This window comes from Hippopotamus amphibius, chromosome 2 (assembly GCF_030028045.1).
Source record: "Hippopotamus amphibius kiboko isolate mHipAmp2 chromosome 2, mHipAmp2.hap2, whole genome shotgun sequence".
In the NCBI taxonomy this organism is placed as follows: domain Eukaryota; kingdom Metazoa; phylum Chordata; class Mammalia; order Artiodactyla; family Hippopotamidae; genus Hippopotamus; species Hippopotamus amphibius.
The window spans coordinates 208,805,076-208,822,163 of record NC_080187.1 but is presented as its reverse complement, the minus strand read 5'-3'; the positions used below and the strand labels follow the sequence as shown (position 1 = coordinate 208,822,163).

At 40.9% G+C, this 17,088-nt stretch overlaps 1 protein-coding gene across 17 annotated transcripts in view; it reads right to left on the bottom strand.

Moving 5' to 3' along the window:
• Nucleotides 1–17,088, bottom strand: part of MAP2K5 (mitogen-activated protein kinase kinase 5) — a 262,400-nt gene that overhangs the window by 51,467 nt on the left and 193,845 nt on the right. For 14 of the 17 annotated variants that reach the window (XM_057723002.1, XM_057723012.1, XM_057723013.1 and 11 more), the window contains 2 exons: nucleotides 4,856–4,882; nucleotides 4,512–4,544 (listed from right to left, as the gene is read on the bottom strand). In XM_057723002.1, the coding sequence (XP_057578985.1) occupies nucleotides 4,512–4,544; nucleotides 4,856–4,882 (60 nt within the window). The remainder of the gene's footprint in view (nucleotides 1–4,511; nucleotides 4,545–4,855; nucleotides 4,883–17,088) is intronic. The other 3 variants (XM_057723006.1, XM_057723010.1, XM_057723016.1) reach the window with 1 other exon arrangement.

The following is a 17,088-nucleotide window of genomic DNA, read 5'->3' as shown; positions in this document are numbered from 1 at the left end:
GCCTTCTGTCTGACATTTACTTTTTTCCTTTTTTGACCTTGCAAACAAATTCTCATCCTGTAAGACCTACCTTAAATGTCATATCTCCTGAGGGCCCTCTCCTAACTCACCTGCAGAACAAACCCTCCTGTTTCTGGGTTGTATAGTATGTACCCTATAATGAAGCATAATTATTCATTTCCATACTCTTATCTTTTCCAAGTCTGTGGCCTTCTTGGGGGCAGGCTCAAGGGGGAAGTCCCCACTTCAGTCTTTGCAATTCCTAGCATCTCAATCCACTGATGTCCTGGCTGCCTCCAGCCAGCCTGGGATTTGGTGACTCAGATATCACTGCTCTGTTCCCACCTGCCACATCACCAACGTGGCCAGCCCTTCACTGCAAGGCAAACTGGCGGCCCAGGCACTGGGGAGAGCAGAGCATTAGATGGCTACACAGACTCCTGAGTCCCTGCACATTGTACTGGCCCAGGATTTGGGACTGTGCCTCTGCCTTTCTACCCTGATTCACAAATTTAATCTGCAGTTGACCTGGGAGCCTTGCCTAGAAGCCCAGTTCTCTCTAGGCTTCAAGGCTGTCCTGAGCATGGCCTGGTCAACTTGGGCTGGCATACAGCGGGCACTTTTGAGAACTATCTACTGAATGAATGAACACAAGCCCACTCATTTTACTTCATCAGCCTCAATCTCTCCTCTCAGATGAGTGTGTTTGACCTTACACATACCACTGGGGTATCTAATTTCATTCAATACCTTTAATTTTTCTAGGGTCACTAGCAGGAGTGCAAACACTGAAGATAAGATGATCAGATAACTAGGACAGCAAGTAGTCACTGACAGGAATGAGGAGTGACCACAGAAAACAGAGGTGATCACAAGAGAGAACACAAGAAAAGCACCAAGAAGAGCAGCACACCCATGGAGGGCCATTTAGTCTGGGAGCAAATGGCTCTCTACACCTCAAAAAGCCCAAGCATATCACTGAGTGCCAAGGCCAAACACACAAGGAAAATGGCTGGTAAAATTCAATGAAAGAACAAGGCAGGACCCCACAATTCTATAGCCCTAGAGAGCATCAATACATCAAAGTTTAGTTCAGTACCATGTTCAAAACAGGGACCTGAGTTGTCAAGAAAAGGTTATGATACAGTGAAACCTTTATATCAATGAAAAATGATATTCACTACACTTTATCAACAGGCTGCTAAGAGCAAACACATTTTAGAAACATTCTTTCTAAAAATGCAAATTTTCTCATTGATGTCAGAGCTTAAAGCAGTAAGTGTCAGTTATCTAGACAGTAAGGGCCACCTTATTCTCCAAAGATATCAGATGGTTAAGGCATCATGGCACACATAGACACACATCACTTACAATGAACCAAAGTACTTTACAACTCAGGTATTCTGGGACTTGGAGAGGGCCTGATTATGAGTTTTAAAGTAAGAAGTTCTTTTGACAGAAGCAACTTTGAGGCAAAGATTGTGTCTCTAGGACAGCACTCATATCCTGAGTTAGCCAGGTCCAAAGGAGACAAACTCCACCCTCTAAAATTAAACTAAATTTCCCAGATTTCTCTTTGGAGCTTGATTCTCCTGGTACCTTGGCTACCCATCCAGTTCCTGTTCTGTGGTCCAAATTTCATGTTCATTCTTACTCCTCTGTTTAACTTTTGGTGTCTTCTATTTGGATATGTGGTGGCTGACTCTGGGTTTGTCCCATGATTCCAACTCCTGACTCCCAACTCCTGACATTCACCCCTGGCTACTCTAGTGCTGGCTCCTATCCACTTGATCTTGTTTTTACTGCTTCTTCATTCTTTGTCAGGCCATGCTAGGAGGTCAAGGTACATCCACATTAAATAAAGTACACTATACTGGGCTTTGCTTAGCTATTTTGCGCATGACTCCAAATATATCCATCTTGTTCGAATCAGATTCCCTTAGAAGCGGTACTTTTTGATTTGACTTTTCCCTAAGAGAAACAGTATATACTGTCATTGGATAGCCATTTCATAATGGGGTATATCCCATGCCCAAGGAGTAAGATGGTTCAAATCCTGGCTGGTTATATTCACTCAGAAATAGAAGCCCTAAATGTCAGATGTAAATGAAGACAGTTAATTGTTCCTCTGGGATCTAAAAGGGCAGACTTAGCCACTATAGAAGATATTCTCAAACTTTAATGTGCAAAGAGTTGGGAAGCTAGTAAAATGTAGATTGCTGGGCTCTATCCCTCAAAAGTCTAATTCAGTGATCTGGGTCCAAGAATCTGCATTTTAAACAAGAGTCTTGAGTAATCTTGATGTAGTGAGTCCTTGGACTACCCTTTGAGAAACACTGTATCACAGAAGTGAGAAATCTGACAAACATGGGGCAAGCACAGTCATTAAAGGATCCCACCAATCCTTCCTTCCTCAGAAGCTATGATGCACCTTGCCTAAGGCAGGTCATCTGACCAACTCTTTCCCAATACTCTTATTACCAATCATCAGCTTGGTTCCAAGATCAACTTGATGTTTGTTTTTAAAAATATATGTGAGTAGCGTAGACACAGATACATTACCAAATGTAAAATAGTTAGTGGGAAGTTGCTGTATAACAAAGGGAGATCAACTCGATGATGGGAGATGCCTTAGAGGGCCAGGAAGGGAGGGTGGGAGGGAATCACGGGAGGGAGGGGATATGGGGATATACATATAAATACAGCTGATTCACTTTGGTGTACCTCAAAAACTGGTACAAGAGTGTAAAGCAATTATATTCTAATAAAGAGCTTAAAAAAATAAATAAAAAATAAAAATATATGTGAATTTCCCATTTCCATAAAAAAGATATTTTAATGTTTTTAGAGTAAATGGGAATAGATGTCTAAGTTATATTTTTCTCTCAACTGAGGAAGAAGTGCTATAAAGAAAAACATACCATTAAACTACAAGCTATTGTCCTTCATCACACAGACATTCTCTTCTTAGAATATCTCCCTATGATGATTTCAAGAGTCTCAAGATTTTACCCAAATGAAACAAGGAAAATATTTTAAATTGAATAGCAATCACTGCTCCTTTAAATAAGGAATGAAAATATCCATGTGACCCAGAAAACCTTCAAGTGAGCTCTCCAGCAATACCTATATTATTGGTGAAGATATCGGTACCTGAATATTCTGATGCCCAGGAGCCTGGCTGACCAAGAACAGCAGAGCCCAGGAAACATGGCAAGCTGTGCACTTGACTGGGTAGGCCAAGTTTCCCTGGGCTCTTCCCTCAACAATCCTGAAGGGGGAGTGCAGGAAATCAGTTTAATTGGGAGGATTCTGATGGGGATAGGATGCTTTTGGAATCTCAGATGACAGAAGATATTGATGAGCTATTCGATCCAGGAGGCCTGTCTGATATTTGAGATAATGGGGCTTCCATTTGTTTCAGGACGATGCCTTCATTTTTGCACTAACATGGTTTATGGCTTGCAAGGGATATATGGACTGACGGATGCAGCCATTAAGGATGCTGGAGCCCCATTCTTACTATTATTGTGATATGTGTATGCGTTTGTTTTTTTCCTAGGAGGATCTTTATTTTTTCTCCCAAATCTCATAACTGGTTATACAGATGTTTAATTGAGAGGAATAATTATGAATTACGATTTTTTTCTTTCAAACTCTCCTATCTGAATCATTTATCGCCTTCATTACAAGCATTTTAAATATTGTAAAATTAAAGTTTAAAAAATAAGCATTGCTAGCAGGCAAGCCCAAGCCCAGAAAAACTCAGCTTTTAAAAACATTAACGTTTCTTAATCAGAGTCTTGTACTCTATTAGACTGCTAATTTACAGAAAACAAGGAATTTAAAGTCAGAATCAAAAGCAGAAAAAGTTGACTGAGAATGAAGTTCAGGTAGCTTAACTCCATGAAGGCAAAGGGATAGTGAAACTCAATGGATAATGATTAGCGGTAGGATGACTTAACATGTAACAGCACCAGTTAAAAGCACAAACATCAGGAGTATATTCTGGGGAAAATGCCTAAGTAGGAAATTAAAGCTGAAATGTTGACCTAGAGCTTTTGAACACTTTTATCCTGTGATATGCTTTGGGTAAATAAAGCAAGGAGGACAAATTTTATGCAGCTTATGTTTGCTGTTCAACTCTGACCCTTGCCTACTGAAAGACTTTAAATATCTGTTACGGAAAAAAACGATACTGCTTTAATTTCCAGCTCCATCCCCATCTGGCCGGAGAGAGGATAAATTAATATTATCGTGTTTTATCTTTAGGGCTTCTGATACCCCGGAGGGACCAGCCTGTGGGATAGTCTGTTTTGGCAGGGATTCTCTGCCGGAATCAGAAGAGCAGGATTCAGGACAAGGCGGGTTCACGTAACACAGCACAGAGCCATACAACACAACTTGCTCCAAGGATGTTGGGCATTGTGCTTCATTAGGAAACAAAATATAAGCTTTCCACACCATTAGGAATGACTTTAGGAGTGAAAGCACATAAGACGATGCCTCACCTCATCAACAATGCACTGCAGAAGCTGGAGAGGCTGCAATGGGAAAGAAGAGAGGAAAAAGTATTAGCCTCTATGCAATGTCTTTACAGTGGAGTGGAAAGAAAAAATCATTAATGCAATAAAATATAGCAAGATTAATCAACAACAGCAAACTCTTATAAAAACATTGATGCTCAGGATGTTCTATTATTTCTAATGGTACCTAATCTAATACAGGCAGTTAAAGGTTTGCATTTTCTTCAAAATGCAATTTGCTAAGTTTAAAACAAGGCATTCAAGCATGCAAAGGAAGCAGCCATCAGGAAAAAGAAAAGTGAATTTTTTTCTGAACTCATAAAGCTTACCATTAAAGATCCCTGGTTTTTCTGAATCTGAAAAAAGGCAATATGTAATTAGCATGTCATAATCAAAATGACTCACTTGGACACATTATGATCACTGAGAGAAAATTATTGCATTGCTGGTGGCAATTTGTGGGCATGTGTTAACACAATTTACATAATGAAAATACACAAATGTTAATAGCTCGCTTCTCATTTATAGGCGAAAGTCAGCAGAATGTTAATTTCACACAACACTTTTTAGTACCCTCCAGGTTGTATTAGAATAGGGAGAAAAACCATAATCCATTTCAAAAGGCTGTTTACGATTCAGATATAAATAATGTTTTATATTGCTAGATTGTGAACACTGGGCTTAATGTTGCAATCATTGCTAATGTTATGAAGCTCACTCTTTTTAAATTAAAAACCGATTTATTTAAAATTGAAATTAAATCATAGTCAGAAATTAGAATTTTGGATTCCTGCCAGTGTCTGCTCACAATCCCCTATTTTGTGAAGAAAACTTTAATTATGTGGTTGAAGTATTTGCCTCTGACTCAGGAGTGGGTGAAGACTCCACCTTTTCCAAAGTTCCTTCAGCCTGTTTCCAGGGCAGCAATGCTTTCTGGGAAAATCAAATTCGTGCAAGTTTTAACACTGTTTTTCAGGGGATAAGAGCTGAGTCAAAGAAGAATGCCTGTTCTGGAGGCAGGCTGCTCACACAGCTAACACTGATAAACCACATCTCTTAGACAGTTACTAAAACGTGATACAAAATTAATAAAACATCCACTTAGTAGTTAAAGTATTAACCACTTCAATATCCCCCACCCTACCCCCACCAAAAAAAATATGCCTGCAGTTATCACAAACTCATAGAAAATGGAGTCCTTGGTACTAAATTTCCTAAGGAGGAAAATTTCAGGAACCAAATACAACTATTGAGGGGTCCGTTGTTTGCTGGGATAACTGTGCTTCAACCAGCTGGTAAAGTATAGGTAAACTAGTGATAGTCCCTTATATGCATTTAATGGTGCTTTTAAAAGTTCTTTCACTCACACATTCTCATTAGATTGCACAACCACCCTGAGCTTGGTAGGGATGGTCATCTCTAGAGTATGATGGGAAAAACTGGGCCTCCCAGAGGCTGGGGCAGGCCCAAGGCCACAGGAGTAGGCTGTGGTTGTGCTGGGGCCTCTCCCATGCACCTTTCTCCCCAGCATCATGTCTGCCTACAATCACAGCATTCCTTAAAAACAACTGGATTTGCATGTGTTTATACTTGGCATGATAAAGTCGATAAGTTATTAGTTTTGGCATGTGGGTTCTTCTCACCTAGACTGTTAAGCTTCTTAAGGGCAGAAGCCATTTTACATTTCTTTTGCATCCCTATGGCTGATCAACAGACCCTTCCACTGAATGCCTGAGTTTTAAGAAGTGCTTTCCCAAGTATTCTCTCAACTGAACATGGTACCCACTCATTCCTGCTCTTGGCTCCTCATCACGTCCTCCCCAGTCACCACTCCCTGAAACTTCCATCCCAGGTTGACTGGCTCTTAGTCTACTTGACAGTTCCTGCTGAATGTTGACCTGAATTACTGCTCCTTCTCGTTCCTCTAGTCAGTGAGTACTTCTGCATAAGGGTCTGCAGGAAAAGATTTACATTAAAAAGGAAGACAGAGCTGTTAACTACCACCCTGGAGTGGTTAGGATTTTAGTAACAAATGTAGCACCTTTAAAAAATCATGAAAAACCCAGGTAAATTCTCCTATGAGATACCTTTGGTGTTTGCTTTTACAGTTGGTCCTTGAACAGCATGGGTTTGAACCGTGCAGGTCCGCTTATATGTGGCAAGTTTTCATTAGCACATACTACAGTAACAAAAGGCGCACGGTTGGTTGAATCCATGGATGCGAAGGAAGCTCGGATACTTGGAAATGGAGGGCTGACTAAATTATATGCAGATAAACCCCTTCGTTGTGCAAGGGCCAATTGTATTTTTTTAAAGTACACACAGGTAAGCACCCCACCCCGCAAACATTCTTAGTAAGATATATCTACTTCAACAGGAGAATTACTTGTAATGAACACAGAATTAGAAAACCATTTTTGACATCAAAAAGAATGTTTTCCACAAATTTCCAGCAGTCAGGGGGATTACAAATTCTCTCAGGAAAACATGTAGCGAACATTTTAAGTGATATGTTTCAAAACGATTTCAGCAATGGATTGTGAGACATTGTTCCCAGTAACATGAGTTGCCTGAACTAAACGAAATTTTCCTCATAAAGCAAGACCTTAGAAAATGTTTCCACCTTGCCCTATTCTGTGCGTTAAAAGCATGGTTTAAGACAACTTAAAATTGTACTCCTTGAACGCTTGCTCTTTACTACAAGCAAAGGAGAAACAGCAATATCAAAGTCTGTTTTATGATCTTATAACCACACTGTTTTGCCCAGGTTTTTAGAGAGACATTGTTACCAGGTTTTATTACACAGTTTTGATAGCAACATATTATATGAAATCATCTTCATAAATTTTGTATTAAGGTAGCAGTGCCAGTACCTAAAATTGATTCAAAATGCTTAAGATACTCAATTACTTTTTAACACTGTTACACAATGCAGTGACTTATATCTTCTATTTCACAAGAATTTGATGATGCAACATCATTGTAATTGATTCATTTTCTCAATTAAATAAAGCTACTGTGCTTTTCTTTATATGAGTGCCACACAGACCAGAGAGTTAGATGTATTATCTCCTTTCTCTGTCTCAGATATATGGCCTTAAATGCTATATTCCATTCCTCTGTTAATTCCACCAGAAAATTTAATGCCACAGTCATATTTTTCAAATTCTGAACTGCCATGTACTCGACTGTATTTATATTAGGCATATTTTTCACTGCTAAACTCTCTATTGTTTACCTTTCTCAAGATCACATTACTGTATGGGTGCAACAACCATAAAACAGATCCAAAGTCAACCTCCAGTCACTGCCTCTGCTTTTGCACACAGTTCATGAAAAAGTGAAGCCCCTAGTTTTATAGCACATTAAAAGTGGTACTGAGGGTCCTCAATATAAAATGTTAGCTTCGTGAATGCCTCTGTTTCTTCTGGGTCTGCCTTCCAAATGCTGAGCTGTGAGTGCAGAGTTCAGAGGGACACAATAAAATTGTTAGGGCTGATGTACTGCCTGCACCTCCCAACATATGAGATGCTGTTTATAACTAACTTGTCCAGGTCCACCTTCCTGCCTGTACATTTTGCTTGTGTTGAGTTTTCTATGTCTAACTAATACTTGGGCACAGAGAACAGAATGATAATTGCTCCAGTCATAGGCTTTGCTAATCAGTCTCTAGAACTAGTAGCATTTTGAAACACTAGTTAGATAAATCTCTTCCCTCTTCTTGGCATAGCTTTTTTTCCCCTTTCATCAGCCATTAGGTCTAAGGTTTTAAGCCACACTAACAGGGGATAGTTATGCCTCATTCTAAGACAGACCCTTATGTGTTTAAATGGGGAAGAATGACTTCACAACAGGCAGGCCTGAATACCAGTTAGGTCTTAGGGTATTACTGTAGTCATATTTACCTTGTATTTCCTTGTAAGGACCATACAGTTGGCAATTTAAAAACCTCCCATAATAGGACTTTTGACTTTGGAAAATGAACTTGGAAAGGCAACTGCCAACACAAAAGTTTGCTTATGGGGCCTCAGCTGTTTAGTCAATGACCCTGGTGATAAAAATCAACTTTGGAAGGCTCACATTACACTTCTATCTCTGTAGAGGTACTTTTTACACACGCAAAGGTAAAACAGACCTTGCTACTGGCCCTTTTACATTACATTCAGAAGCACAATCAGAAAACTAAAATGAATCCACCCATGTAACTTAGAGAAGACACCAGCTACAGCTTTCATTTTCTCTTTTACTCTCTGAAATTATGGCTTGCCCTGCAGCTCCTGTCTGAGAGATTTATGTGTGACCTGGGTCAGATCTTCCAATATCAGTTGACAAATTTTCTCTTTACATATTTACTGCTTTTCAAGCTTGTGTTATTTTCTCTTAAATAGAAAAAAGAAATATAAAATTAAATCATATGGTTAGAATTTTAAAAGAACATTATTTTATTTGTTGTGCTCCTGGCATCACATTCTAGCTTTCGATGTTGATCTCTATTCTCTTTTTAAACTTCAAATTTTAGGAACTATAGTTATCTTGCAAGGACTTGCTCTCTTTTTTTTTTTTTTGGCCACACCAAGCAGCATGTGGGATCTAGTTCCCTAACCAGGGATCAAACCCACGCCCCCTGCATTGGAAGCATGGAGTCTTAACCACTGGACTGCCAGGGAAGTCCCAAGGACTCTCTTTTCGAGTCAGATGCATTAAGCTATAACTGTGGCTAAATATAAACAGGGATTATGGCAAACAGAGATTTTATACTCTAAACGAAGAATAATGACCTAAATCTGTTTTTTTTTTTTTTTTTTTGAGACAGAAGGGACCTCTGAGATCTAGTTTAATCTACTCATTTTGCTATTAGGTAACTGAGGCTCAGAGAGGAACAGTACCTAACGTCACAGGTAGAAACTAGCTTAGAACTGACTGCAGACTCACAAAGCTGCCTAGTATGGGGAAAAATGCATAAACTTTGCAGTCAGAAAGATCCCTGGAATTCCGATAGGATCCCCATGGTTTCAGAAGCTTCCTCATTTTACTAGGCTTAGGGCTCCTGTCTAGAAAGTAAAGGATGAGCTAGAGGGGACCAAAGACCCACCCAACCCATCCCCCGAACTTCCCATACAGGCACCATTTTTTTTTCCTACCTGAGGGAGAACTGACACTGGCATTCAATTTGATTGTATCTGGCACTGCGCTGGGTGCTAAAACTTAGGGTCGTACCACCTCCAACCCATCACAACTTGCAAAAACAAAGTACCCAGATCTCACAAAGCCCTCAGTGAGAGAGAAAAAATCACTTCCACATGACCACAAACTGAATACACACTGCTTAGTAACACTAACTTAAAATAAGAGTGCCCAAACAAAGGACTGTTTTTTTTTGAAAAAGAACAGAACAAAATTTACCCTGGTTAACTACAAATGGGAATTTTAGCAAGCTGATATTTTTAGATACTGAATGCATTATGAAACAAAATAAATGAATAATGTATATTATTTCTAAGAATATAAAATGAACAAATATAATTCACTTGTGCCATCCTATCTCCTCTGTTCATCAGCCTCTATCCTTATTCAAGTGCTTATCACGCCTGTGAATCTATTAGCACAGCTTGTATAGGACAAAACAAAACCAAAAAACAAGTCATATCACTTATTTAAACACAAATCAATCACTTAAAAATAAGTGATAAGAGGATTTAGTAAGGGGCTACTCAATAAGGTCTAAGAAGGTCACTATGATTCCCACGTTCTAAGATCCACTCACTGGCACCTTCTCCCTGCCCCACATCCCAAACTCGGGCCAGGGTGCTGCATTCAGGAGTGACCAGTTTTAAAAAGTTAAAATAGATATCCCTGAATTTAACAAACAGCTGAGTGGGACAGAAAGGATCTAAGATGCCTAGAGGAGGGCATAGCTCAGATGGGACCAGGCAGAAAATCATCACAGCCATAAATTAGATCACTTGGCTCTTACTGCTTCCTGAGTATCAAGGACAATGCATTTTCACACAACACACAACAGCCAGAGCACCAAGGTACGGTGTAGCATTATTCATGTGCTGGGTCTGCCAGTCAGTGAGCAGGAAAAAAAGGACCTGACTGCCAGTCTATAGTCTTTTATCCCCTGTGTATTTAAAAGTAACATAGCTCATGTCCTCCCCCACGCAGGTGTACAGGAGCCAGACTATATCATCCCCTGGGCATATAAATGAGAATTTTAATATTTAGACCTAAATTCTATGAGAAAAGCAGGGGCTTAGACTCACAATTCAAAATGACCAAAGTGAATTACAAAACTGACCTTTTCCCTAATGGTACAAGGTCTGGTCAAGGAGTCCATTAAGCACTTGCCTTTCAAATAAGATTTTAGACATCTGCTGTATCGAACTTTTTTCTTTGCTCCAAAAAATGTGTGGTCTTATTTCAGAATCTAGTTTAAGAATATCTGTTCTGTGTGCATGGGAGAGGGGTGGCAGGGGGAAGGTGTTGCTCTTTGTGAGAAAGGTCTATTGACCATTCAACTGTTTATGGTCATATAAATCTGCTATTGCAAAAGTTATTTTAGTGTGGCAAAATGTCTGAAAGGGTTTTTCTAGAGCTATCATTTAGTTTGCATCTCTATTAGCTTAACTCCTCCACATGCCACACAATCCAGAACGATGTTAGAGGTCACCTAGTCCAATTCCTTACTCCATCCAGAAATTAGCTGTATAATATTCCTGACAGACAGCCATCATGTCTTTGCTAGAAGACTTCCAGAGACAGGATTCCAACGATTCTATCTTGGGTAGCTTGAATTGTTAGGAAATTCATTCTTTTTTTTTTTAATTAAAAAAAATTTTTTTTGGCGGGGGGGCCTTTGTTGCTGTGCTCGGGCTTTCTCTAGTTGCGGCAAGCAGGGGCTACTCTTTGTTGTGGTGCACTGGCTTCTTGTGGTGGTGGTTTCTATTGTTGTGGAGCACAGGCTCTAGGTGTGTGAGCTTCAGCAGTTGTGGCTCACAGGCTCTACAGCACAGGCTCAGTAGTTGTGGTGCACGGGCTTAGTTGCTCTGTGGCATGTGGGATCTGATCTTTCCGGCCCAGGGATCGAACGCATGTCCCCTGCATTGGCAGGTGGATTCTTAACCACTGCGCCACCAGGGAAGCCCCGGGAAGTTCATTCTTATTTTGAATCCAAATATGTCTTCCTATAAGATGTGCCCATGGTCTGGAGTTGTAGTGATTAAGTCTAATGACAGCTCTTCACATATTTGAAGATGGTTGTCATGTCCTGACAAACTTTTGTTTCCTGAACAAATATCCTGTTTTCTCCCTAGGACCATTTGCTATGTTTGGTTGCCCTCTGTCCTTCTCCCTTCCATTAGTACCGGCACTCTAACAACATTCGCCTGCCACTCAGCAGCCCACGTGCTTCATGGGAAGCCGACTTCACTCCCAGCTTTGGAGGTGGGGCATGTGGTTCCGGCTTAAATTAGTCAGCACCACCTAAACGTCCTGGGTGCAGGCAGTTAAACTGGTCCAATCAAATTGAAGCCCAGGACCTCTGGTTGTTTGTGGGGAAAAGAGACCTGCTCTTCCCCTCTAAACTGGGAAGCAGGTCACCCCAGGAACTCTACAGCTATCCTTGGTCTGTGCAGGGAGAAGCCTACTAAGAATAGAGCTCGAAATGACTTACCTGGATAAAGTTCTACCTAAAACCAGCACTACTTAGCTTTTCAGTCACGTAATTCAATAAATTTCCCTTGTGATTGAGGCAACTTTGAGTTGGGTTTTCTGTGACTTGAACCAGAAAGCTGCCGGAAGGACCCAGACATGATTTCACATTCTCCTTTGAGGTTACTTTTCTCTGAGTGTGGTGCCATATGTGTATGTTCCTCATAAAGTGTAACACCCACACCTGAACACACACCTAGCACTAGCTTAGGTCACCTTGTTCTGGACACTATGCACTATTTAGTTGAATCTCATAGAGGCTACAAGTGCATTCACATTATCGATAGCAATATCACACAGCTGGCTCAGTGGAGAGAAACAGAGAAGTGTGTAAATCTTTTGCCTGAGAAAGAATTACTTCTTTCCTGTACTCTTCTATTTCTTACGTGTTTCACACTGACAGAGTACTTGACAGTCAAAATGAGTGGATGATTAAACCAATTACAGAATCTAGACAAGTCTGATGAAGTTTCTACATGTCCTTTCCCTGTAACTGACAGAAAATGCATCAGCCTTTTATTTGTTTGGCTGAGGAGACGCTTGCCCAACAATGAAGTAGACTCACAGACTTGGTGTCTGAAAGAACCTGAAAGGTTTTTCTTTTTAATAAATAAATTTATTTATTTATTTAATTGGCTGTGTTGGGTCTTTTTTTGCTGTGTGCGGGCTTTCTTTAGTTGCGAGGCTACTCTTCATTGTGGTCCGTGGGCTCCTCATTGCCGTGGCTTCTCTTGTTGCGGACCACGGGCTCTAGGCACGTGGGCTTCAGCAGTTGCAGCATATGGGCTCAATTGTGGTTCATGGGCTCTAGAGCGCAGGCTCAATAGTTGTGGCTCACGGGCTTAGTTGCTCTGCGGCATGTGGGATCTTCCTGGAGCAGGGATCGAACCCATGTCCCCTTCATCAGCAGGGGGATTCTTAACCACTGCGCCACCTAGGAAGCCCTGAAAAGTTTATTAATCTGACCTAGCTTCCACTGCATCTGACCCTTGAATCCCTCCTTCTTTACACACCTGCTGACCCGGCTTCTGTCTGAATACGTACAGTAACAGGGCAGTTATGTTTTCTGACTGTCCATTCTATGTCCTGTTCCAGTTCTAACCTCCTAACAGTACAAATCCACATCTCTTTCTACAGAGAATCCTCAAATATCTGAAGACAACTAATACATCTCCTTGGAAGCTTTTATTCTTCAGCTATTAATGCTGGCAGGGTAGAGTGGAAGTATGGTCATGTAAGAAAAGGGGATGAAATTACTAAAAGCCTAAGGATGTGTATTGATTCTTAGTTCCTTCTGATTCTAAAACATGCTATGTCAACATGTAAAAAATAAATTATCATTTCATCAGTTCATATATGTTCATGAAGTACTCACTCTATGCCAGCCACTGTACCAGACTCTGGGACCCAGATGATGGATAAGATATAATTGCTGGTCCACAAAAACAAAGTGACTTATTAAGTTCCCTGAAATTTAGTGACAGAGCTGAGACTTAAGCACAAGGCTTGCACTCACCTCTAAATGTCACTGAATATTTGTATAAAATATAGTTCGTTGGATTCAGGACACTGTAAATTTCTAAGACAGCTTCTCCACGCCACCCACAACAAGTCATGCTTTTAGGCATTGCAAGGAAGGTTTTCTTTGTGAGCTAAGACTCCACATATCGCTCCTTTTTTTTTTTTAAACCGCGATATATCTGACAACATTGTTTGGCTTGCTGAGATTCTGAGATAAGCTGTAATTGCGGTCAATACGTGGTTCATACAAGAGTAGGAAAGAAAAAAGATCTTGAAATACAGTCACACATAACCATGTTAATTAACATGTGTCTTACTGGCTTGACTGTAAATTCAAAATAGATTTAAAGAGAAGAAGTCAGGGATCTAGAACGAACTGAAGAAAGTTTGACTTCTGTTTCAGAGTTTTGGTTCACACCTCTCATTCTGATATACGTAAAATTAGAGGACTTGGGGAGATGGTGGTGAGAAAGGTGGCTGAAGGTTTGGAAAAGAGGAGGAAACTGCTCACACAAGATGAAAAGAGACCACAAATACCTAGTCCAGAATTCTTCAGTCTTTGTTTACCTGATAACTCTTAGTTCATACAAGATATCACTTAGACACATCTTGAAAATGAACAGATAATGCGTGTGTGTGCATCACGTGTGTATGTGTCAGGGAGTGGGTGCCCACCTACTCCATGTTCTGTCTTCCCATGATTTGGCAAGCCACTGACCTAAGTCACCTTCATCATTTTCCAGATGAGGAAACCGAGGTCTGAAAAGAAATAAGGTCAAACAACTAATAGGAACAGCTAGGACCAGAACTTAGGTTAGCTCTGTGTGTGGCTGGGCAGAAACCATATGCTGACAATGATTCAATTTGTCACTTGTTGAGTGTGTCACTTGCTGCACCTCGGTCACCTCTGCCCTAAGTCACTGAGCATTTCCAGCTGCTGAGCTACCAAGGAGGCATAGGGCTATTCGAAGAGCAGGGGCTGGAGGGAGGCCTTTAGCCGGGAACATTCTTTCGTTTACTGTATTTTACCAAACTAGAGCTAGGACTAGAGTCGAGGTCTCCTCACTCTCCGAACGGTGCTCTCTGAAACCTGTTTCTGAACAGAAAATAAGGCCAGCTCCATTACCCTCTTTGGTCTTTCTTTCCCCACCCTTCCTTACCTTCTCCCCATGGTGGTCACCACCTATAGACTTTGACAATGTACAGCATAACGACTCCACACTTGGTTCTAATTGGTTTCCTCAGTTTTCCACAATTCTTTGGGGATGACACCTTGGCTCGGTGTATAAACAGACAACTGCCTCCTTTCTTAGCTCCTAGCAGTCCCGGGGACCCTCTTTCCACCTGGTATGTCCTGAGCAATCTCCAGTCTTAAATCGAATCGGCCCTTTGCTCCTTTCAGGCAACTCAGTGATTTCTCAATGAACTTAGCTTGTCTGTTTTATTGGCACTAAAGAGGGTTGGGTTCTTAGCATCATTAACATTTTAGTTGAGGAAGAATTCCCAACCCCCCAGGCATTAATCCAGAACTGTTACACATCTAAAAAGTAATCTGTACTCAAACAAAGCTTGGCCAGGTCTGCCCCCTTTTTAACTTGGATGCCAATGAGCCCCTAGCCCCAAATCTACCCAAGTTTTCTATACTGAATAGTGATAAGTAAAACACTGGAGTACAATAAAAGTTGATGTCTTTGTCTGTTGTTGCTGCTACTACCGGTGTTGAGGACCACTTCCGCCCGAGGGAGCCATATCCATCAGCAATTACCTGGCAGGCATGGAGCATCCTAGGACAGTAATTTCCACCTCTGCAGACACACCAGTTGGAGGCAGTACTTGAGTGGATGGGTATGTCAAATAAAGATAGCCATCTGGGCTCAAAGCCTCTGGGTGCCTTATCTCACTTTCTCCCCCTGCCCCATCCCTCTAGAGTGGGAGACAGTCTGATCCTGTTGCCAAATACCTGGCAATCATCAGCGAGTCATTTAATGGCGATGGACCCCCATTTCCTCCTCTACAAAATAAATGAGTTGGACTAGACCATTGTAAGACCTCCTTATGTCCTGCAATTCTATGATTCCATGAAGTAGCATCAATGAAACCAAAGTGGGGAAAATGGAAGGCCTTCCAGACCACAAAGTCTAAGAGGGAAAGAAGACAGCAAAGTCACCCCTGAAAGCCAGACTGGGCACCAAGTTTATTTATTTTTTTAAAATATTATTTATTCATTTAGGCTGTGCCGGGTCTTAGTTGAGGCATGTGTGTGGGATCTAGTTCCCCAACCACGGATTAAATCTGGTCCCCTGCACTGGGAGCGTGGAGTCTTACCCACTGGACAACCAGGGAAGTCCCCTGGGCACTAAGTTTATTACTTCAAACTTCAATTCTATTTCTGGGCTAAAACTGATTATTTAAAAATTGTAGAAGAATCATGGTCCCCAGTTACTGAAATAAAAATGACCAGATTCTGCATATAATTCTATATATTAATGATTGTGATTGTGAATGATAAATTATAACTCAAAAAAGAAGGACTGTAAAGGAAGGCTCTTATGGGATCAGAAAAGTAATTCATTTTAGTCCTACCTGGAGTGAGACATGGTCATATATTTTCAGTTACATAGCTAAATCCCTAAAGTACTTTCTGGAAATATAAATAATACTAATATTACGTTGCTCTTGTTTACCACCTTATTTTTTTCAAAGTGCTCCCTTAGGTATTGGCTCATTTGATCATGACGACCCCCACTCCCAGTCCTCCAGCAGTCTAGAAAGTGTTCTATAATATGCCAAGTTAAATTCATAAAGGGTAGCAGGGAACCCCTCAGAGGCATATGCCGACTGACCTTAGGGGTAGAAATCTTAAAATCCAGTGATTTCCAACCTCAGACTGGCTCTCAGCCACCTCAAAGGGATTCATGAAATTCTCAAGCCCAATTTCATTATCTGGTCTCTGCTACATGTGCCATCTCCATCCTGATACAGCGTCTCTCTCCTCTATCATAGTACTGACCCTTTCTTACTTCTTTCCTGGTGTTGCTTTAAAAGTCATCGAAGGGAATTCCCAAACTATTAGGGAGATGAAAGTAACAGTGGCAGCAGTAACTTATTGAGTTGAAGTACTGCAAGGACACCAAGTACAACACGCTGCTTTAGACCTTTATCTTTTACTAGATGACTCTCCTCTTGACTAGAATGCCTGGAAAGTTCTTTTCCATTCTTCTAGCCTTAGAGCCTCAGCTCAAGTATCATCTATCCTCTGAAACCATAGCTTCCTAAAGTGAGCTGACTTCTTACTCTTGAGGCCAGAGCACACCACCTCCTGCAGGGT